This window comes from Canis lupus, chromosome X, assembly GCF_011100685.1.
Source record: "Canis lupus familiaris isolate Mischka breed German Shepherd chromosome X, alternate assembly UU_Cfam_GSD_1.0, whole genome shotgun sequence".
NCBI lineage: Eukaryota > Metazoa > Chordata > Mammalia > Carnivora > Canidae > Canis > Canis lupus.
Window position 1 is genome coordinate 4,869,772 of NC_049260.1, and position 23,530 is coordinate 4,893,301.

Sequence of the window (23,530 nt, forward strand, 5' to 3'; positions counted from 1 at the left end):
TTGTGACCTCATGATCCACAACACCTGCTACAGTTCCAGTCATCACATCTAAGCTCTGGGAAGCAGGAAATAATGAAAGGTAAGTCCCACTGTAATTCAGTTTGTATCTCAGGGGTCAGCACTTAAATGTGTAGCCATACCTACCTACAAGGGAAGTCAGGAAATGTGGCCTGTTAGACACACTGCACCGGGTCCAGCTAACAACTCTAACTCTGTTGTAAGGAAGCAAAGAAAAGTTCATGGTGCAAGAAAACTAGAAGCCTCTGCCACCGGCACATTTTTCTACTGTTACTAATGTTTCAACAGGAAAGTGTTTAGCACAGTCTTAGATTGCAGTGGGCTCTGGGGCTCAGCTCTGTTGTCACCTTGATTCCATCCTCTCTGAAGTTCCCACCTCCTTACTGTCACACACTGTATCTACATCCTACCTGCTACCTCTTAATTATTGACCACACTGGCAACTCTGGTGACTCTGGATTCCCAACATCCCCTTTCATAATATATAATCTCTAAAGCATCTTACCATTTTTTCCCATTTAGCCATTTCTATCACTGTATATTATAAACTCAAGCTTTGAAGTAAAATCATTACATTTCAGATCATTATAAAGTTAAAGTTCCTAAGAGTTCATTTCGATAGCACCTTTATTCAAGATTTACACCTAAAAATAAATATTAACTTTTACTCCTACAGTAAGAGGGAAAGGTTTTTAACTTACTTTAAAATATTTTATTTTATTTTTAAAGATTTTATTTATTTATTCATGAGAGACACACAAAGAGAGGCAGAGACACAGGCAGAGTGAGAAGCAGGCTGCCTGCAGAGAGCCTGATGCAGGACTCGATCCCCAGACCCCAGGATCATGACCTGAGCCCGAGGCAGATGCTCAACCACGGAACCACCCAGGTGCCCCTCAAATAAAATTTTAGATGACAACACAGCTCACACTTTCTTGGGGGCTAAATACCTGCTAGTTCTGAGATACAGTATCAACAATAGGAAAAAAAAATGCGGGGATCCCTGGGTGGCTCAGCAGTTTAGTGCCTGCCTTCAGCCCAGGGCATGATCCTGGAGTCCCAGGATCGAGTCCCACTCCCACGTCGGGCTCCCTGCACGGAGCCTGCTTCTCCCTCTGCCCGTGTCTCTGCCCCTCTCTCTCTCTCTCTGTCTCTCATGAATAAATAAATAAAATCTTTTTAAAAAAATGCTTTCCATGAGCTAATGTTTAAATAATTTTATGTTGCTCTTAAAAAAGTGTGTATTTTGTTTCTAACCAGTCAGAACGATAGCCTGTATGCATATGGCTAATAAATAGAGTTCATGTCAGAACAGGTGTCACTCTTGGGATCTGCATCTTGGTATCTACATAACTTTTCCATGTACGTGACCTCTCTGTCCCTTGTTCTCCTTGTCTGTCCCTTTAGGCAGCCGTCTGGGGGCCAACCAGTCTAGACCCAGAATTATACAGGAAGCCCAGCAAACGACTGCAAAGGCCAGGAGAGATCAAAGAAAAAAACTGTGAGGATGTGCAAGATCAGAACTCAGACAGGTTCCCAATCATATAAGGTAAGAGATTTGTAAAAATCAGTTCCCTCTGTTCAGGTACCATGTTGGGCCCTCACGGTAAGTGAATGAATGAATGAATGAATGAATGACAGATATTAAACATTTTTCACGTACCTATCAAAGGCTAAATACATACTATGTATATATGAAACAAGTAAAACGAATCACATCTCTTCATCCAGGAGTATGTGCTTGATCTTGGGTGTTAAATAGATGCTGTGTTTGACTCTACAGTATGCATCTTCAGTATGTGTTAAATAGATGCTGTATTTGATCATAAATACAGATTACTGTTATGTGTTAAGTAGACAGCATATTTGATTATAAAATGCATATTTCTGCTATATGTCAAATAGATGCTATATTTGATTACAAATACATATCTCTGGTATGTGTTAAGTAGATACTGTATTTGATTATAAAATGTATACCTCTGGTATGTCTTAAGCTGTTAGTGTATTTGATTATAAAATCTGTATCTCTGATATGTGTTAAATAGTGTATTTGATAATAAAATGTATATATTCGGTATGTGTTAAAGGTAGCCTATTTGATTATAAAATGCGTATCTCTGGTGCGTGTTAAATAGATACCATATTCGATTATAAAGTGTGTATCTCTGTGCAGGAGCCGGAGAGGGTAGGATGATGAACATTTAATGCAACCACGGTACAGAACGCAGAAAGGAGCTGGCTAAAATACGTTCCCATAGGGGCGCCTGGGTGGCTTAGATGGTTGAGTGTCTGACTCTTGATTTTCGCTTGGGTCATGAGCCCGGGGTCCTGGGGGATTAAGCCCTGGATCAAGCTCCCTGCTCAGCAGGGAGTCTGCTTCTCCTTCTGCCCTTCAGACCCCCACTCATGTACACTCATATGTGCTAATAAATAAAATCTTTTTTTAAAAAAAATACCTTCCCATAGTGCTGACTGGGAGCAGACTGCAGGTGGGTGGTCACCTCTAAGTTTGTCTCCCAGAGCCTGCCTCCTGCCTTGAGTGTCAGCCCCAAGTGAAGGGAGCTCTCCTGGAATGCAGACTGTTTGACAAACACTCCGGTAAGTGAAGGGCCTGAGAGAAGAAGGGCTCGCTGCCTGGGAAGGGACTCCTGTGTCGGGGATAGAGGAAGGAGCGCCAGCTTTGGTTGATCAGGGCCAGGTGTGTGGGCGCCTTGATGCCTTTTCCCACCTGAAAACACACTTCTGCTTATAAAAGGAGCTGCAGTGGACCCCTGGGTGGCTCAGCGGTTTAGCGCCTGCCTTCGGCCCAGGGTGTGATCCTGGAGACCAGGGATCGAGTCCCATGTCAGGCTCCCTGTGTAGAGCCTGCTTCTTCCTCTGCCTGTGTCTCTGCCCCTCTCTCCCTCCCTCTCTCTCTCTCTCTCTGTCTCTCATGAGTAAATAAAATCTTTACAAAAATAAAAATAAAAGGAGCTGCAAAGAGGACTTTATTATTTTTAAGTCTTTTACTTTTTTTTAACAAAATGAAGTTTTTATTTTTATGTTTTTTAGATTTTTATTTATTTATTCATGAGAGACACAGACAAGCAGAGACATAGGCAGAGGGAAAAACAGGCTCACTGTAGGGAGCCTGGAGTGGGACTCGATTCCAGGACCCCAGGATCATGTCCTGAGCCGAAGACAGACGCTCAACCACTGAGCCACCCAGGTGCTCCTGGATGAAGTTTTAAAAAAAGCAGTATCCCATTAATTCTGAATGTCAAGATCTTGACAATAAGACACCAAGGCCTCTGTACTTGGTTTTGTTTTGTTTTGTTTCTGTTACAAACAAAACTATGGGAAAAAATCATATAAACTGCTTTGGAAACACTAGAATAATTACAAAACTGGATCCTTCAAAGGAAACATATTAATACGGGAATTTCTAATAATTCATCAGTTAAGAGAAAGTTACCTGCCCTTGGTATTCCACTGGTTTCAGCCCTGCATAAATGGGCACGAAGCTGCTGGCCAAGAGAACCTAGATGAACACAATAAAGAAATAGCTCATAAACATAGGCATTAGCACATGTTCCACAAAATTAATTTATCTACTATAAAAAGTTTTCAAAAACTAACAATGGTTAGTATAAAAAATTAAGTCAGTCCTGTATAGCTCAAGTGCACATAGGATCCAGTTAAATAGAAGATAATACTTGTAATATCTGAAAAGACCCTAAAGAGATATGAACAATTCAATATTCTGTGACTTAGCTGACTTTACTTAAGTAAAATTGGGATTTTAATTGTAGACAGCCAAGTCATTACATTAAAACTCCAGGTAAGTCTAAATTCTTGAGTATGTACTCATAAATTATTTACAATACTCTATCATATACTGTAAAAATCATTCTACAGTTGGTTCCTTGTGGCGCCTGGCTGGCTCAGAATGTAGAGCCTGTGACTTTTATCTTTTTCTTTTTTAGACTTTATTCATTTACTTATCAGAGAGAGAGAGCGAGCATGCACAAACAGGGGAGTGGCAGGCAGAGGGAGAAGGAGAAACAGACTCCCCACTGAGCAGAGAGCCCATTGGTGTGGGACTTGATCCCAGGACCCTGAGATCATGACCTGAGCTGAAGGCAGGCGCTTAACCCACTGAGCGACCCAGGTGTCCTGAGCCTGTGACTCTTGATTTTGGGGTCATGAATCTGAGCCCCACGTTGGTTGTAGAGTTTTCTTTAAAAAAGTAAAAATAAAGTTGTACTATTATCTTTCAGGGGAGCACACCCTTCTGGTTATTACAGGGGACACTAGCCTGCAGCTTGGAGGTGTTCTGATTTGTCACCAGGATGTTGTTAAGCAGAGCAACACATTTCCTGTGCTAGCAACATGGTCTGGATATATAATGAGACAGTGGCAGGTAGGGACACCAATTATCCTTTATCTTCCTTTGAAAAAGGCAAAAAAGACTGTCATTTAAAATATTGCCATTTCTTCCAACAGAAGAAGCTGGGCATTGGGAACTTTTCTGACATATACATGTTTTATTTTCAAGTATAGTTTCCAAATCACTACTGTTCTATTTGGAAAGACACAGCAGTAGACGCTGAATATTTAAGCTATCATCTTTCAACTAGTAAGCGAAGATGCTACAGTTATTTGTTGTGAAACATTTCATGATACTCCGTGGGGGGGGGGGGACCATATATTATTCAGAAATGGATTATGGCCCCAAAACTGATTTGTAAATCACCTATGTAGAATTATTTAGGACTCAGAGGGCATTTCCCCCCAAAAGAAACCATAATATAGGTATGTTTTCTGAGGTGAGCAGTCAAAGGCCCATTTATTCTCAACTATGAATAAATAATAGATCTGGTCACCAGCAAAATGCACTTTCTGTAGGAAAAGGCCTCTCTGGGCTTCAGCCTGACACAGCTGGAACCCATTTATTTCTACATGTGTACCTAGAAGTTGGTACAGGCTTTCCTAATGCACTGCTTCCTCCTCGAAACGTGCCTCCTGGCTCCTCTGTGCCCAGAGCTGCTGAAGGGAAAGGGTCTGTGTGTCCAGCAAGGTCGGTCAGTCCTTCCCAGAGCTGATGCTTGACAGATACCTGTTATTTCTTAGCCTTCTCTGAGGTAGGAATGAAGACCCCTGATGCTTCCCCACCAGTCTGAACGACAGGAGAAATGAGGATTTCCCCATGTTTTGGGGGCTTGTGGAGTACAAGGGGAGAGGTCCTGGTTCTAACCACCCTCACAGCAATGGGCTCCAGACAGGTGGCCCAGGAACACCTGGGGTGTCAGATTGGTGTGGTAGCAAACTCAGTGGTATAGCAGCACAATCCAAGGACTCCAGCAGGAAAGAAGAAAGGCAATGACACATGTCACGCACCTCTGTTGTCCCGTGCTGGTGCTCTGTGCCAGAACCAGCTCCATATTTTGTGTGCCCAGTGCAAAATGAAAATACAGGTATTAAAAATGCAAACACATAAGGACACCTGGGTGGCTCAATCAGTTAAGTATCTGTACTGAGCTGAGGTCATGATCCCAGGGTGTTAGGATGGAGTCCCACATTGGGAGTCTGCTTCTCCCTCTCCCTCTGCCCTTCCCCACTGCTCATGCTCTTTCTCTCCTCTCTCTCAAATAAATAAATAAAATCTTAAAAAAAGAAAAACCTTCAAGATATGGATAGCAGGGCATCAAACCAAAGTACAATGGCAATCTTGCATGAGATTTTGTCAACCATCTACAAAGAAGAGCGAGCGTAGACAGGCCTATACTCAGGCATTACTTTTGAAACGTGCAGCTTGATAGAATAGTGTGCCGTGACGTTAGGCATACCCAGTGCACAAAGTGGCAAAGCAGGAGTGACATTATTTCACGCGCTAGTCGGGGACTACAGGATAGAAACCCACCCTTTAGGACCCAATACATCAGCAGTTGGGTGTTTTTCAGAGAAAGGCTGTTGCATTCCCCCTAACTAAATTTGGCTCTGTCATCAATTGGCTACTCCCTTAAAAAAAAAAAAAAAAAAAAACAATTACAGACTCTAGGTATGTTTTGCAGGCACACTGTGGCTATTTAATGCAGTTATTTGGCAAAATGCAACATGATACTGTAGCAATAACTGGAGCTCTTTGTGGATGGCACACATATTGTGAGATTGCAGTACTTAATGCTCTTTAAAGAAGCAAAGACACTTTGTAACTATAACGATTTATTTCATTATGCTGCACAATTATATCTGCCCTGCAAAACAACAACAACAACAACAAAAAAACCCAAAAGCCAAACAAACAAAAAAAAACCCCACCACCGAACAGACCACTTCCATAAGAATCGGAATTACGTGGGGTTTTCTTCCCCCGTGTCAGAGTACAATGTGAAGTTCAGGAGTTAACGCTTGGAACTCTTGCAGTGTTTGGTTGAAAAATGCTATTCAATTACCTTCCTACAGATAAGAACAGTACAAATCCTCCTAACTGATTCGAAGAGCGCATTGGACGGGAAAATACCTGTCACTCTTCCAAATCAATGTATTTATCCTGTCATACTGCACTTTTTCCCTTTATATGCACTGCTGATTTGTATATCAACCTACGTTTAGTGGGGAAAATTAGCTTCCACAGATGAGAATAAGTGGCTTTTCTTAGTCTGCCTGTGGCCATTTTATTGCCAACAGAGAGGATTTTCTAAGGAAAGAGACCAACACTGGCAGACTCCGGCCACTTGAGAAGATAGTAAGTGTGAACGCGTCCTTCCACTCTGTCTCATTGTTTTCCCACTGACATTCTTCTCACCAGTAAGTCTCAATACATGTAGAACAGGGGTTCTCAACAGGAGAGGGGACAGGGTGTCTTTGTTTCCTGGGGACACTGAGTGATGTCTGGAGACTGTTGTGTGTCTCAAGTGTGTCTGTGTGTGTGTGTGTGGGGGGGGGTGAATACAACTGGCATCTGGTGGGTAGAGTCCAGGGATCCCTCTAAACATCCTATAGTGCACAGGATATACCACCCCAGAGAAGGACCAGACCCCAATATCAGTGACACCATGGTTGGCAACACTGATGCAGAAATCAGGGTCTTGCCATTCATGGCCTGTCACAGAGCCCAGCACTTTAAGCAATGAATGTAGGTTTAAACATTGATCTGTTTTTGTCTCGTTTTTACTAAATATACAATGATAAAAATAAAAGTTAGTTACTTCCTGCAGCAATTGTACAAAACATTGCCAAGTGCATATTCAATCCACGTTCTGACTAGCTCTTTTCATTTCACATTTTATAGAAAAGGGGTGTTTAGAAAATTATGTGGCCCGGCTTCCTTAGAGAATAAATTCCCAACAAGTTTCATTTATGCCTAAAGTTTGCTGTGGAGTTTAATGAGGATCTGGCTGTTTATTCAGAACCTGCTGGTGTAGTTGAAATTCAAAGACAGATTCAAATTTATCTTCCCCAGTCTTCCCAAGATAATGACCAATCTTAAATTCAGGCCTTATTTCACCTTCAGAAGGCTAAATGTGAGAAGATCTTGCTATAAGAGCATTCTTGCTATGTGTGCAGAAATATAGGACACCGTAGCAACGGAGACAGGCTGGTTCTTCCCAAGAGGGACACGGGAAACAGCCCTCCTGGGAATACATATTCACAAGCATTCCACTGGGTCAAAAGACCAGCTCAGACCACACATGTCCATCAGTTTTAAAGACGAAGAATTCAATGACTGGTACTAATTCAGACAAGTGGCAGACACTACCACTCCATGGCACAGTTACTTTCAAAACCATTTCTGCTCAGCTGTGGAAGTGACATAGGACTTCCTTATAAACAAAGAATTTACCTCCCTAATCACAGTTTGCTGAAGGCTGATATTAAAATGTGCTTGGATTTCCTGATTGTGTGTTTCCTTGTGAAGAAAACTTAGCCCAGAGTTCAGGGGATACTGTGTAAAGGAGCTCCCAAGTGAAGGAGTTGCTACAGACCATAGCACACATGAAAGAGAGTCAACAAAAGAGAGTAAGCTCTCAGGAGGACCTGAGGAAGCACTTCCACACACATTATATACCTGATCTCTGAAGTAATTTGTAGGGTAGGTGGGAAAGTGTGGATGCCAACTTGCAAAGAAACCAAGGCACTGACAAGTTGTGCCAATCATCCCATCCACACTCCACCGCAGACAAGCACCAGGCTCTTCCATTTACCAAAGTACCATCTGCCTTTGCATAAAACGATCTCCATTTGGTGTTGAAAGTAACCAACCCACAGGCACAAATGATCACTGGATTTCATCCTCCAAGGGAACATTTTCATCCATCCCTCAACTCACCCCACAAAAGAGTGTGGCATCCAAAATGAAATGTCTCCGGTTGATGAGAACCAAAAGTGAGGCATCTGAAGGAGGGGGCCTCTTGGGCTCTGGTTTAACTACATAAAGGGATCTTCCCTCTGGGGGTCATGTCCTACTGGTGTGGTACCATATATCACATGTGTCTCCCTGTCTTGGCCTCTGTCATGCCTGGGAAGGAGGGGCGTATACCACACAAGTAAAGTCTGGGCAAAATAATATCTGAAGGCCACATGTCTGTCCTGTAGTGGCATACAGGGAATGGGGGTCGGGGGAAGCCACCAACAACAACCCTGAGGATCAGGCTGCTATAACCAAATACTATAAACTGGGTGACTTATAAACAACAGACATTTATCACAGTTCTGGGGACTGCAAATGCGTGAACATGGCATAGGCAGATCTGGTGTCTGGTGAGAGCCCACTTCCTGATTCAGGCACAGCCATCTTCTCACTGTGTCCTCTTATGGCAGAAGGGGCTCTGCGGTCACATTGTAAGGGCACTATTCCCATTCACGAGGTTCTCCCTTCATAACTTAATCACTCCCAAAGGTCCTACCTGCTAATACCATCTCATGGGGGCTCGGTTCAACCCGAATTTTGGTTCGCTCAAAACATGCAAAACATAGCATTCCACCTCTGGCTCCCCCAAATTCACATCCTTCTTGCATGCAAAATACATTCAATCCCTCCCAATAGCCAAAAAAGTCTTAAGTTGTTCTATCATCAACTCAGAGTTGAAAGTTTGAAGTCTCACCTCAATATCTAAATCAGCTATGGGTGAGACTCGAGGTACCATTCATCCTGAGGCAATCTGCTCTCCAGCTGTGAACCTGTGAAATTATGATGCTATGTGCTTCCAAAATATGTGGTGAGAAGGCACAGGATAGACCTTCCCATTCCAAAAGGGAGAAATAGGAAAGTGCAAAGAGGTAACACGTTTGGAGCCAAGTCTGAAACCCAATGGAGCAAATTCCATGAGACCTTATGGCTTGATGACAATCCTCCTTGGCTTGATGTTGTGTCCTGCAGGCCCATGGTGGCAGGGTCCTGCCCCTACACCTCTGCGGGGCAAGGGCTGGGCTCCACCTCTGTGTTGGTTGTTCTGAGTCTCCTGCCAGAGGCTCCCCACGGCGTTCTTCTTTGTCTAGGGTCTTTACAGTGGCCCCACTCCCATGGCTCTGAGTGGGGTGGATTGCCAAGTGAGAGGCGAGGCTGTGCCTCCACTCACCCTTGTACTCTAGGCTTCTCAGGAAAGAGGCAGCCCAGAGCATCCGTGCAATGCCTCAGGGGTCATACTTCCTCCATCTTGGACAATAGTCCTGGCTTCTTTACATGGCTGACAACATCCTCTTGAGATGGCTGTTTGGCCACACCTTCCAGTTCTGTTCTAAAGACGCTGTCACTCTTTTCAATAAGGACAGGCTGAGAATGGTCCAAATCTTTAAGCTCTACCTGGCTTTGATAAGTGATTTCATCTTTAAGCCATTTCTCTGGGCTTGCATTTTATATAAGCAGTCAAGAGAAACCAGGCAGCTCCTCCAGCGCTCTGCTTAGAATGAGGCCTCATCAAATACCCATTTTTATCTCTCACAAGTTATTCCTTCCAGAAAACACTGGGAGAAGAACACAGTTTAGCCAAGTTCTTTGCTACCACAGAGCAAGAAGGGCCTTTCCTCCCTCCAAGACTACGTCCTTGTTTCTGTCTGAGACCTCATCAGAATGGCTTTACTGTCTGTAGTCCTACCACCTTTCTGCCCATGGTGCCCCTTAGGGAGTCACTGAGAAGATGACAGCTCTGTCTCCAGTTCATCTCTTTCTTGTCCAAGCCTTTTATTTTTTTTTTTTTAATTTTATTTATGATAAGCACACAGTGAGAGAGAGAGAGGGGCAGAGACATAGACAGAGGGAGAAGCAGGCTCCATACACCGGGAGCCCGATGTGGGATTCGATCCCAGGTCTCCAGGATCGCGCACCTGGGCCAAAGGCAGGCGCCAAACCGCTGTGCCACCCAGGGATCCCCTTGTCCAAGCCTTTTAAAGGTCCACTCACAGCAATGTGGGCTCTTTCTAGCGTGTACTTTTATGCTCTCCCACCCTCTGTCCATTACCCCCTTCCAGAGCTGCTTCTTAGCCACATGTCTAAGTATTTGTTATAGACATTCCCCCACGTCAGGCCCAGTTTCCTGTCCTAGACCATTTCCGATGCTACAGCAAAATTTTACAGGCTGGGTGGCTTCTAAACAACAGAAACTGACTTCTCACATTTCTGGAGGCTGGCATATCCAGGGTCATGGTGCGGACAGATTTAGTGCCCGCTGAGAGCCTGCTTCTCGCTGTGTTCTCACAAAGCAGATAGGCTGAGGTGGCTGGCTGGGGTCTGTTTTATCAGGGGACTAGTCCCATTTATGAGGGTTCTACTTCATGATCTCACTCTCAAAGGTCCACCTCCTGATGCCATCACATCAGGGATTTGGGATTGACTATGAATTCAGTGTGGGGTGCTAGAGACATTCAGACCATAGTGCTGAGCTAAGTCACTGTGGGCAGAAGATTCAGGATACGATGGAAATTCAACCCTAATTGGGATCTTTGGACCACTTAATTGGCCAACATAGGTTCTTAGAAAATATTCAGCTATCATTGCAGATAGCAAATGAAACAATCATCTTTCATGCAACTAGAAGCAAAGTGAATGAATACAATTTATGAGTCATCACACAGAAACAAAAGCCAATGATGAAGAGGTCTAAGATCATATGCAAAACAGGGTAGTAATCCACTTCCCGAGATACTGTAGGTGTAGGTTAGTACACTGTTCTTGAATATGGATGACAAGTAAGGGGGAAAAGAATAAAATGTGTAAGAAGGGTGACTCCAACACCACAGAAAGAAGGCTGTGACACTTCCTACAGGCATGCTGACCAGTAACGTGTGTGGCTTACAATCTGACTTGTTTACTATTTACTGAATACTGGCTGTAATCAACAAGCATATGGGGCTTTCCTGCCGAAACACACTTGTCTTGCTTTATACATTTGTTCTCCATTTTGACACAGATTGACTTATGTCCATTTCACAACTGGACAAACTGAGACTCAAATCTAACTAGTCCCCAGGGACAGTGTCAGGAAATGAGAGGCCTAGATATGAACACAGGGAGATGCACATAAAACATGCAATATTCCAAGAGACCACACACATGTTTGCGTGCACACACACACATACACACAGAGGACTTGACATACATAGACATATACACACACACTTTAGAATACAAAGACATCCAGTTTGTAATAAAAGGTGCAGTCAGGGAAGCCTGGGTGGCTCAGTGGTTGAGCATCTGCCTTCGGCCCAGGGCATTATCCTGGAGTCCCAGGATCGAGTCCCACATCGGGCTGCCTGCATGGAGCCTGCTTGTCCCTCTGCCTGTGTCTCTGCCTCTCTCTCTGTGCCTCTCATGAATAAATAAAATCTTAAAAAATATAATAAAATAAAAGGTGCAGTCAGCTGGTGGCTAATAAGCTCAGCATTAAAAAAAAAACAAAACATTAAGAACACCAGTCAGTAAGAGAATAAATAATGATAAAATGGGTATAAAATGCAACATTGTAGTTGAAATCCCTAGTATTTAGTACTCCCAGATTCCTTCACTAGCTACCAACTGATACCTGATGTACTCTACCTCTGGTTGCAGCTTTAGTCTCTCTGTCATCTCCAGAATTTACAAATACTGGGAAGTAAGCCCAACGCTGTGTTCAGAGCCAGGTGTGCAGAGCTCCCAGGAGACTGGAGTGTGCACCGTGGGGTTGGGGCTGCTTCCCCTCTTGGCTTTGGGAGGCCTCCCATCTCCTCTTGAGGGAAATGGAAGCACCAGCAGGCAGCTTCCTCGCCCTCCCCTCTGCACTGGGCAGTGAACAGCCATCCTGCCGCGTGGCGCTCCACACGACACTCCACCACTGGTCTTTTGGTTACTCAGAGCACAGAAGCTGATGATGCACCAGCAGTGGGTTTGCTTTCTTTCCCCTCCATGCCTTTTCTTCTTCCCTTTTCTAGTCTCTACCTGGTCTTACTGTTGAACTAAATGCTTCTTGAGTATTCCAGGCATGGACTTCAGACATTTCATAGCCACTATCTGCCATCAAGGAACTATCCATCCTTCCTATTTTTAGGCCGGAAAAAGGTTAGAGCATTCTGCTAAATATTTAAAATGCTTCTTGTATAACCTAGGATAAATGTTAATTATTCAATTATTCTCCTTACAAGATATTACACATTTTGTGTCAACTATTTCTCTTCTGTTCAATGAACTCAAGTAATTACACCAATTCTCTGAATAGTTATTATCTAAAACAAAGGAAATTGAAAAAAAAATCATGTTTACTTACTGCAGTAGTTTGCTATCGCTGCTGTAACAAATTACTACAAACATAGAGGCTTAAAATAACACCAATCTTTTACCATGTGGTCTTGAGATTAGAATCTGTTGTGCAGCTAAAACCCAGGTGTTGGTAGGGCCGCATTCCTTCTGGGAGGGTGTAGGGGAAAATGTTTCCTGCTCACTCAGACACTGGGAGAATTCATTTCCATTGGTTGCAGGACTGAAGTCCTCTTTGCTTCGCTGGCTGTCAGTGAAGCAGCCCACAGCGCCCTCCTGCCTCTATGCTCTACTTGCATGAGGGCTCTACAGCTCAGAAAGAACAATGGCCCCCAAGGAAGACCTCCATTTTTAAGAACTTAGGTACTTTGTTTGGATCCACCCAGACAATCCAGGATCATCTCCCCCATTTTAAGATCTTTACCTCAATTATATCTACAAAATCCTTTTTGCCATGGGAGGTAACATATCCACAGGTGCTAGAGATTAGGGTGTGGACGTCTTTGGAGGCGATTATTCAGCCAACCACATTGCCATATAAAGGGAATTGAGAGGGGGATAATTTTATCCAGCGTGTGATGTAATCAAGCACAATGTTGGACATCTGGACCGTAGTCCAGCTGGGCCACTGACCAGCTAACTTATTTTGTAAAGGTCACTAAACATAGGATCCAGATGCTTTCTTCTTTTGGTTTTTGTTTTTGTTTCAATTTTATTTTTTTATTCATGAGACATACACACACATACACAGAGAGGCAGAGACACAAGCAGAGGGAGAAGCAGGCTCCATACAGGGAGTCTGACGTGGGACTCGATCCCGAGACCCCAGGGCCATGCCCTGGGCCAAAGGCAGGCACTAAACCGCTGAGCCACCCGGGGATCCCCTTGTTTTTGTTTTTTTAATTAGGCTCCACGCCCAGCATGGAGCCTAATGTAGGGCCTTAACTCACAGCCTTGAGATCAAGACCCATGCCAAATTCGACGCTCAACCCAGCAAGTCACCCAGGCAGCCCTTCTTTTGTTTTCAATGAAGCCATTGTAACAGATGCCACCTCAGGTCATTTATGTGTTCATTCATATTCACCGACTGACCACATATGTTGGAGCTGGCCCTTTGCCAGGCAATGCAACTATCACAGTGGACAAAACAGAGCAACCCCTGCCCGTTTGGAGCTTACATTCTACTGAAGAAAGAGTGACAATAAAAACTAAGTAAAGCAGTAAAATATGGGATCGGGAACAGTGATCGGGAAGTTAGGAGAGGAGACAGGAAATACCAGGGGCTCTGCTACTGTAGATAAGAGTAGCCAAGGACGGATGCAATGAGCAGGTCATAACTGCAATGCATGGCTCCTGTCTTCTGACAAAAGGGAACACAGTCCTGCTGCCGTTCCAACCAGAAGAGGTCTTCCGGCACACTGGCAGCTCCTTGTATCTGTGTTGACATCAGCAGGTTGTGACAATTCAGGCATGGACTGACCAGTTCCTCCCTTTATATTTTGCAAGTCTCCATAAGATTATAGGAAAATATTTCTAATATTTCTTTTTCTAAGACAGACTATTAATGTGTAAGTGCAAGACTGGCATAGTCAGCACACCAAGTAAAAATATTCTAATCTATTAAGTCACAAAGTAATTTTACTTGTCAGTTCAACATTTCATTAGGTATTTCAAATTATATCATTCACACAGTAAAACTTGAACAGTAAGACTCGATAGTAAAAATCAATGCATTTATCATGTAATTCAAGCAGAACTTTTACCAGTTCCTCTCAATCCATCTCCCCCTGCTGTATCCAAACACACTTTCTCCATATTATCTGAAGCTGGCCATAATTCCCACCAAAGGGAAAACAGAGAAAAAATTGCCCGGCTTTTGTAGGAAAAGAGCACTCTTTCCAATTTACAAGTATTTGATGTATTACCTTAGCAAGCACACTGTTATTTGCAACTCTAGCCAAAGTATTTCCCAGAGATAATAAATTCGCAACCGAGCAACTTTCAAATGTGTCTGGATAGGAAAGCATGAAAACAAAATGGGAGAATGAACTGGAACATTACATTGGAAAGTCAAGAGACCTGGGGTCCAGAATGCATTCCCACGGGCAGCCGGTATGACCTTGAGCATGTCACGTAAAATCTCTCCATCTATTTCTCCTCTGCTTAAAAAAAAAAAAAAAAAAAAAAACCAGAATAACAGGGCAGTAATCACACCTGTCCTACCTGCAGAGAACTGAAAAAGGCTGCACATGTACAAAGTCTTATGTGAACCAGGAGATACCAGCTATGTCACTCAGGGAACTTAGTACTGTGATGCTATCCAGCCGCGTCGGTGACCTGAATATGGGTTTGTTGACGATCATGAGAAAAGCACAGAAGCAGCACGGGGGTCTCTGGAGCCTCTGCGGTGGCCACTGAGGGACATGGTTCACCCATTCATCGATCACATCATTTAGTGAGTACTCATCATCTATCAGGCTTGATGTGAAACCCTGGCTCTAAAGAACGTGATGACGTTCGCCTGTGAGAAGGAATTAAGTCAGCCCTGGATGAATTCCTCAAACATGACATGCGTGTTACCTGGGTTACCTTAATGAGGTCCTCCCTGGAGGAAAAACTGGAGACCAGGTAATTTTCTCTGGTTTTGGTGTTGGTGATAGATACATGCAGTCGGTTGTGGGCCAGCTCATGGGCGTTGGGAGGAAGAATCAACTCCATTCCGCTTCTAAGGAAGGAAAAAGTAACCTGCGTTATTCACCTTCAATTATTGAATGCCTTGTAAATATTTTAATAGGGAGAACGCTGAGCTGAGCATGCCGTGGTTTATACAGAGCATCCTCAACACTCTGTCTTCACATGCGTTGGTGGAAATGTTCTATATACACGTATATACCTCAATCGGGCCATGAAATCATATCCAGGTGTAACTGCCCCAAAAGACTGCCTTCGGATTTCTTCAGCAAACTTGTAGGTAAATTCATTACACTCCTGAAAAAGAAAATGAGTACGTGAACCTATGATTTGTAAAGAAAGAAAAAATTCCCTCTTTTTCCAGCATTCTGTGGCCACCACACAAGGCAGCTGGACCCTAGATCTTATAAATCCAACCCTTAGATTTAAGGTGCTCCTTTCCTTTACAGGTATATTACCTTAGCACCTGGCCCCCTTCACCCACGGGTCTTAGCTCCCAGGCAAGCTATGTGTTCTCCCAGATCCAAACTTTTTTCCCCTTTCTTTTCTTTCTAAGCCACCTCAAATGGCTTTGCCCACATCTGGGAAATCCTCGAAAGCTCAATTTTGATTCTCATTTATTAGCACATTGTTCTACACATTTCTCCAACATGGCTGACCTCCTCTCCCATCCCAAGTCTGTGGCCTCTGAGGCAGTGCGATTGCAATAGTACTGATTACTCACGGCAACACCAATGACCAGGGAGGCATTGTGATGAGTGCTGTTTGTCTTTGGAGATCACTGTTGGGCATTGTTTTGTTTTGTTTTTTAAGATTTATTTATTTATTCATAAAAGACACATAGAGTGGCAGAGACATAGGCAGGGGGGAGAAGCCGCCTCCATGCAGGGAGCCCAATGCAGGACTCGATCCCAGATCCTGGGATCACGCCCTGAGCCGAAGGCAGACACTCAAGCATTGCACCACCCAGGTGTCCCTAGGCATTGGTATTTTGTAAGAGTCCTGAGTGGTAAAGAGAGGGGAGCATCTAACATGCTGGGATCTACAGATGCAGTTTCTGTTAGCTCGTGGTCACATAACCATGTAAGGTGGGTACAATACCCCACTTGACAAGTAAAAAAACTGAGATTTGGAAAGATTGGACATCTTTCCCAGTTATCTCATCAAAATAACTCCAGAGTCAGGATCTGAACCCAGGCCGATCTTTTCTTTATTAAATCATGCATTAAGCAACCTCTACAGGGTCCTAGGCACTGGGATTCAGGTAGAATGAAAGACAAAGAGCCCGTGCCCTCATGGGACTTAGGACTGCTCAGTGTGTAAATCCCCAAGAACTAGGAGAGTGCCACAACAGTGTGGTTAGCAGGAAGAACCAAGCCTTTCACCCCCAAAGATCCCACATTCTAGCCTCTGGACTCCGTGAATGCTTCCTATACAACGAAAGAGATTTTACAGATGTGAATAAGTTAAAGATTTTGAGATGGGGCAGTTATCCTGGATTATCTAGGGGAGTCCAGTGTAATCACAAGGATCTGTATAAGTGAAAGAGGAAGGTGGAAATGTCAGCATTAGAGAGAGAGATTTGAAGATGCTGTGCTTGGGACGCCCGGGTGGCTCAGCGGTTGAGTGTCTGCCTTTGGCTCAGGCTGTGATCCCAGGGTCCCTGGTTTGAGTCCCACATCAGGCTCCCTGCATGGAGCCTGCTTCTCCTTCTACCTATGTCTCTATGTCTCTCATGAATAAATAAAGTCTTAAAAAAAAAAAAAAAAGATGCTGTGCTTATGTCTCAAAGATGGAGGAAGGGGCTCTAAGCTCAGGAATGCAGGCTGCCTGCACAATCTGTGAAAGGCAGGGAAACACATTCTCCAGAGCCTCCAGAGGGAGCTTGGCCCTGCGGACAATTTGATTTTTCCAGAATTATGACCTCTAGAAATCTAAGAGAATAAAAACGTGTTGTTTTAAGCCACTAAGTTTATGGTCATTTATGGTAGCAGCCACAAAAAACTGATACAGTGCGTGTCAGCCACGGGTTCCCTCCAACGTGACTTTTGGGTGAGACAGAAAATGTGAGTAGGAGCTGGACAGGACATGGAGGTAGGTGAGAAAGACTGGCAGGGACAACTGTGAGCACAAGCCAGTGAGGGGTACTGACCTCAAAGCCATCATCGAGCCAGGAGAGGACTAAGTCATGGGGGGTGAGGGGGGGACTTGCGGGGGGAGGGGGGGTGGAGCTCAGGAGACATGCTGAGAAATCTGGATCCGATCCTAAGTCAAAACAGAGCCCTGGGGCTGGGAGGGGAAGGTAGGGGGAATAAGACAATCTGATCTGTGTCTGTGAGGTGGGTGGTTTGTAGGCAGAGAACGGATGCAGCCTGCTGTCAGGAAGCTGCTGTAAGGGGCAGCCCCCAAACTATGTGCTCTTTCTACTAAGCCAGACTGCCCACTTGGCCTACTTTCTTGTATTAATTTTAGTTACAGACACACACACGCGCACACACACACACACACACCATACACACACTCCCATGATCAGACTGGAAACTTATTAAGCAAGGACTTACTCATCTCTGCATTCCCCACTATATCTAACACTGTGCCTTGCAACTAACGGGCTGAAAAAAGGCTGCAGCACTGAGCTCTTACGTATGGGCGTCTAAATTTGCCTACTACCTAAAATACACCAGGCATCAGGTGCTCCTCTTAATTATACATGCATAAAAGCTCAGAACTAGATTAATTACTCACGTATTTGTCACAACACCACAAAGCTCGAGGAACCATCAGCAAGAGCTGAGCTAACATGGATGTGAATAAGTAGAAAACAGTTTGCTCAAAACCTCAAAGCAATCCTACAAGTAGTGTATTCCAAACTCTAAAACAAAAGGAAATAAAATAAACTTACATCAAATGGCTAAGAATTTGTTTTGACAAACGAAAAATGAGGATGCTCTAGGTCAATACAGAAAATCATTCTGCACCTTCCAATGTGAGCACCCAGGAAGTCCTGCCCCTTTACCCACCTATAACCAATGCCATCATACCAACACCACTAGACGGTGCAATAGGGTTCATCGAAAAAATACACAAGAACACATAATCTAGCTTGAAATAATGATCTCACGTCTCAAATTCAGATCAAGTGTCAGTGTGTGAACATCACAGAATTTCAGTGAAGTGGCTGTATTAGGGCAGAATTTCCAAATAAAGTCAATTTTACATGACCCTTTATGCATTCCTCAATCTGAGGATTTATTTATTTTTTTAAAGATTGTATTTATTTATTCATGAGAATGTACAGTGAGGAGAAAAGAGAGAGGCAGAGACAGGCAGAGACAGAAGCAGGCTTCATGCAGGGAGCCTGACGAGGGACTCGATCCAGAGTCTCCAGGATCACATCCTGGGCTGCAGGCGGCGCTAAACCGCTGAGCCACCAGGGCTGCCCAATCTGAGGATTTAAAACCAAGCCTAGGGATCCCTGGGTGGCGCAGCGGTTTGGCGCCTGCCTTTGGCCCAGGGCGCGATCCTGGAGACCCTGGATCGAATCCCACATCGGGCTCTCGGTGCATGGAGCCTGCTTCTCCCTCTGCCTATGTCTCTGCCTCTCCCTCTTTCTCTCTCTGTGACTATCATAAATAAATTTAAAAAAATTAAAAAAAAATAAAATAAAATAAAAATAAAACCAAGCCTATTCAATTACAAAGCTGAGGATCTGCCTCCCTGAAAGGAAAAGGTGACACGGAGGAGGAGGAAACAACCCCTTAGGAGTCCTCAGCCTCTTGAGAGTTCTGGAAAGGAGCTGGCTTGCAGTCCAAACCATAGGATTCTGCTAGTGTGTGTGTGTGGGGGGGGGGGGGGGGGGGTAGTGCTCACACGTGTGTTCACTGCCTTCAGGTGCTCACTCCATGCAATCCGTTCACAGCACTTCTTCCCTTCTTGCATTTCCAATAAAGCAACCGTACAAAAATAGGAGGAAAACATAAGTGGATTCCCATACAACTGGCCTCAAATCCTGTTTCTCTTTCATACAGAGCTCATCCTCGATGGTGAGAACAAGATTCTCGATGTTTACGATTTTATAGTTTTGACATTTTATTTATTATTTTTAGAAGATTTTTTTTTTTAATTTACTCATGTGAGACACAGAGAGGGAGGCAGAGACAGGCAGAGGGAGAAGAGGGCTCCCTGCAGGAAGCCCGATGCAGGACTCGATCCCAGGACCCCAGAATCATGCCCTGAGCTACAGGCAGATGCTCACCCACTGAGTCACCCAGGCGTCCTAGTTTTAATGTTTTAAATGTGACTTAAATTTATTCTTGGGCCTGAGTATGCTAATTATTATTCAATTGTTCAGAGCCACCAGAGTATGTAAGTAATGAATGAATATGCCATTCTGCACCTACAGAAGACAGTTCTTAAAGTCAGGAAATGTACGATTGCTGTCTAGAAATGGAAAACCTTTTTATGACGTAGACTGCATTAAATGAAATACCTAATGAAGGCTTATTCTCATTACTTCTGGATAAACTGCCTGGAAATCAAAATTTTTTATCTGTGAGAATCAAAAACAAACAGAATCTCTGCAGCATTCCACTTAGCAGAAACCATCAGCCCAATTTTCCTTTATACACCTGTTTGTAAATGGGAGGGAGCAAAGCATTATCGGCCCCATTTTCCAGGCCTTGCAAACAGACCCTGTGTTCTCATGATCAGATAAAGAAGAAATAGCCTTTGGTAGAAAGAAACAGAGCCGGAATTTTATGACTAAATAGACACTCAAGAGTAAAAAGAGGCATTTGATTTCCTTGCCTCACTGTCATCCAACATAATCTTCCCCAAATCCAGAGCAGAAATCCGTAATAATTAAATTAAAAAAAAAAAAAAGTCTTGACCTTTCCTGTTACCCAGGAAAAGGATTATTTGTCTGCAGTTAACTTAGTAGAGCCAACGTTCATGCCTGCTGCTCAGTGTTGATTTCTTAACAAGGAACGCAGCCTAGTTACTACTTCATTACCTCTAGTTTTTCTGGTGCCGTTAGCAGGACAGAAGCCACCAAGGATCCCGCAGAAGCCCCTGCAAAGGCCTTGACATCCTTCAGGAGCTTTTTTCCATGTCTACAAAGTGCGGATGCTGCCCCCAAGTGGTAAATGCCCAGAAACCCGCAGGCCGCAAACGACAAGTTGATGTGCTTCATTCTAGCTGCGAAATTGAGGACACACAAAAAAACAAAAATCCTGTAAGTTGGTATAGTTCTTTACACACTGGTGTGTTGTCCCATGTCTCATCGTTCCAACACGGTTTTAACGTATAATTCTCTGTGCTGAACACAATATTGTCAATAAAAGTCTCATTAAGTACCCAAATTTTTCACGAAAACTTTTCTCCCCTCTCCCCTTGGCCCCATATAGTTTTATTACTTGTGAAAAGTCCCAACATTTCATATGTATTTATCTCATAGATTATGCTATCTACAATCTGATGTGCCCCGGGTAGAAGCAGATCAGTAAATTACAATTGCCTTTTTTCCTGACCTTTTTAACCTTTTTTTTTGGGGGGGGGGTACTATTGTGGAAGGTGAAATGGCTAGGCACTAGCACATTGCACAGAAAGGACACACGTGGTCTCCTTTGCAAGTGCATCACCGCATTTCAAGAGCAGTCCCTGCTCGCTTGCCCCACACTTGCACTGCAAGCATCCACATATATGGATATAATATATACATATTTAATTCCAAAAAACAAAAACAAGGATGCCCACGATTCTTGCATAATGCAACGAGCCATCATTCAACAGTGAAATATAGATTTCATTGCCTAGTTTCTCAAGATACATTAAGGCCGTGAGTGGCAAGGGCAATTGAAGGCCGCAAGGGCCGTCAGGCACAGTCCCGGATGACTTGTGAGCGATTTCAGGACAGAAGCGCGTTTCCGAAGCCTCAGTGGGCTGCATGTCACCAGGTGGTGGGTACCGTGAGGCCACAAAGCTGCACACCTGGAGATCCTCGGGTCTCCTCCCTGCCTCCTCCGGAGCCTCCAGGGGAGGCACACGGCCCGGCCCGGGCCTCGAGTTTAGGGGCCGAAGGCCTCCGCTGTGTGCAGGGAGGAGCCCCGGCCGCGGCACGCCTCCTTTCTGCAGCCGGGGTGGGGGTGGGGGTGGGGGTGGGGGTGGGGGTGGGGGTGGGGTGGTGCGGCGGAGCTCGGTGCAGGAAGCAGCCCCAGCCCCCGGCGCTGGGGGCTTGCTCCGACCCGCCCACTCGGGGGGAGCCACCAGAGCCCGCCCCGCGCCCGCCCCGCGCCCCGCCTACCAAGGCAGGCTCCAGGCACTTCCATGCTGAACCCCCTTCAGCGGAGCCGTCACTCAACAAGGCCCCGCCCCCCAGGGCCGGCCCGCGCTGGTCGACTGGAAGGTCTCGCGGGAGGGGTCCGGGCGGGCCTACCCGCGCAGGCTGCGACGTCACCATGCGACGCAGGCATCCCTGGGCCCCGCCCACCGCATTTAAACCCCCTGGACTCAACATGGCGGCGGCGCACCCTCGGACGCCTGACCCCGGCGTCCCCGGGCGCGGGTAAGGGGCAACCCTTTCGTGTCCAGGGCTGCTGTCCTCCATACGCAGCGATGCGTGTCCGTCCGCCTGCGTGCGCGTCGTAGCGCCACCTGGGGGCTGGCCCCTCCCCGGCGAGGTCGGTGACCCTGAACGACCCTCCTGCGCCGCGCGCGCCCCGGAAGCGCTGGCGTGTCTCCCGGAAGTGGTTTTTCTTCCTCTCCCCACCGTCGGGGCGGTGCCGCTGGCGGGGAAGGCGGGGTCCACGTGCCGGCTTGTGGAGAGCGGACTTCCTAGCGCTTTCCGCGTCTGGCGGTGCCTTCCCCGTTCCTGAGTAGCCTTTTTAACGGAAGCGTAATCGGAGAGGCCGGGCCGCGGCTGTGGGCAGCGGCCACATCGTCAGGCGCCTCGGGCTGCTGACCCAGCGCGGCTTGCCTTACCTGTCTGAGCTTCTCAGGTGATTTTCTGTGTGAAACGGGATGGTGGTAAAGACGCCCGTGCCACACGGCGGGCCTGCAGCACTCGGCCTGTGGCTTCCTTTGGTGGCGGCCGTGGGCGTGTAGAGTCAGTGAGAGATGGTGGTGGCTTTGGGTGGTGGCCGTGCGGCCGACGTCCCCTGTGGGGCCTCCTTCCCTGTGTAGGCCCCGTAAGCCAGCCTGCAGCAGTCGCAGAGCCCCCGGGGAAGGTCCCCCAGGTCCCCCTGCGTGAGGACGCTCTGAGCAGTGTGCGCGTCCTGCCCTGGGGCGCGGGGCGGGGTCGCCTCATGGCCTGTGCGTCCCTGATCGCGAGGCCGTGGCCTGGGCTCTGCAGCGCGACCCCGCCTGAGGGCCTGAGCGAGGGCCCCGGATGTGGTGACTGGGGACCACATGGCGCCTCACGGTCGCAAACAGCCTCCTGACACCCTTGCGCCTCAGGACCCGCCGGGGCCTAAGCAAGGTGGCGTCTTGCTGCCGATAGGACTGGCGTGACGGGGGGCTGCAGTGCACGTGGTGCAGCTGCGGGAGGGCGGGAGGGCGAGAGGGCAGCGCCCTCCGCGGAAGCCTGCTGGGAAGCAGGAGGCCGAGGCCGCGCCGCAGAGCCCCTGGTGCGCGGTGCGCGGTGCTGACATGCGCACTAGGGTTTGGGAGGCCCTGCTCGAGCTGCCGCTCCTGCCGCTGCTGGCGTAAAGCGATCTGCTGACCTTCAAACTTCAAGGACAGGCCGAGTCCACGCGGCCAGGAGCGGGGGCGGCCGTGTCCTGCCTTCGGGCCCTGCCGGCGGGTGGATCCAGCAGATGGGAACATTGCCCCCTGCGCAGCGTGCATGCGCACCAGGACTGCGGGAGCCCCCGCTTGAAGGGAAGACGACGGCACCCACCGTGGGCACAACTGCGGGTGAGTGAGCTGCTACTGCCTTAAAGTGTCGTGCCACGTGACTTCAGAAAACTCCGAAACTCCGTTCTTACCGTTTTAAACGCTCTTTTAAAACGTGGTCTCTCCGTTTCGCCCTTATCATGCTCACATGCTGCTAACGGAAACGTTCACCTCCCTAAAGTAACAAAGAATATCAGAGTCAGGGGCGCCTGCCTGCACGGC

The 23,530-nt window shown here is 46.2% G+C and overlaps 1 protein-coding gene and 1 long non-coding RNA gene across 10 annotated transcripts in view; one reads left to right on the forward strand and one right to left on the reverse strand.

Moving 5' to 3' along the window:
- PNPLA4 (patatin like phospholipase domain containing 4) overlaps positions 1-22,134 on the reverse strand; it is a 107,635-nt gene extending 85,501 nt beyond the window's left edge. The window contains exons 1-5 of one of the 7 annotated variants that reach the window (XM_038586779.1): positions 21,720-22,134; positions 20,430-20,614; positions 15,621-15,715; positions 15,308-15,452; positions 3,476-3,541 (exon numbers count right to left, since the gene is read on the reverse strand). In XM_038586779.1, the coding sequence (XP_038442707.1) occupies positions 3,476-3,541; positions 15,308-15,452; positions 15,621-15,715; positions 20,430-20,614; positions 21,720-21,744 (516 nt within the window). In that variant the 5' untranslated portion in view covers positions 21,745-22,134. Of the gene's footprint in view, positions 1-3,475; positions 3,542-15,307; positions 15,453-15,620; positions 15,716-18,163; positions 18,291-20,429; positions 20,615-21,406; positions 21,561-21,719 lie in introns of those variants that run through there. The other 6 variants (XM_038586777.1, XM_038586773.1, XM_038586775.1 and 3 more) reach the window with 6 other exon arrangements.
- Positions 21,871-23,530, forward strand: part of LOC111094756 — a 222,287-nt gene continuing 220,627 nt past the window's right edge. Inside the window, exons 1-2 of one of the 3 annotated variants that reach the window (XR_005386096.1) lie at positions 21,871-22,413; positions 23,151-23,329. This is a non-coding gene — a long non-coding RNA (uncharacterized LOC111094756). The remainder of the gene's footprint in view (positions 22,414-23,150; positions 23,330-23,530) is intronic. The other 2 variants (XR_005386095.1, XR_005386097.1) reach the window with 2 other exon arrangements.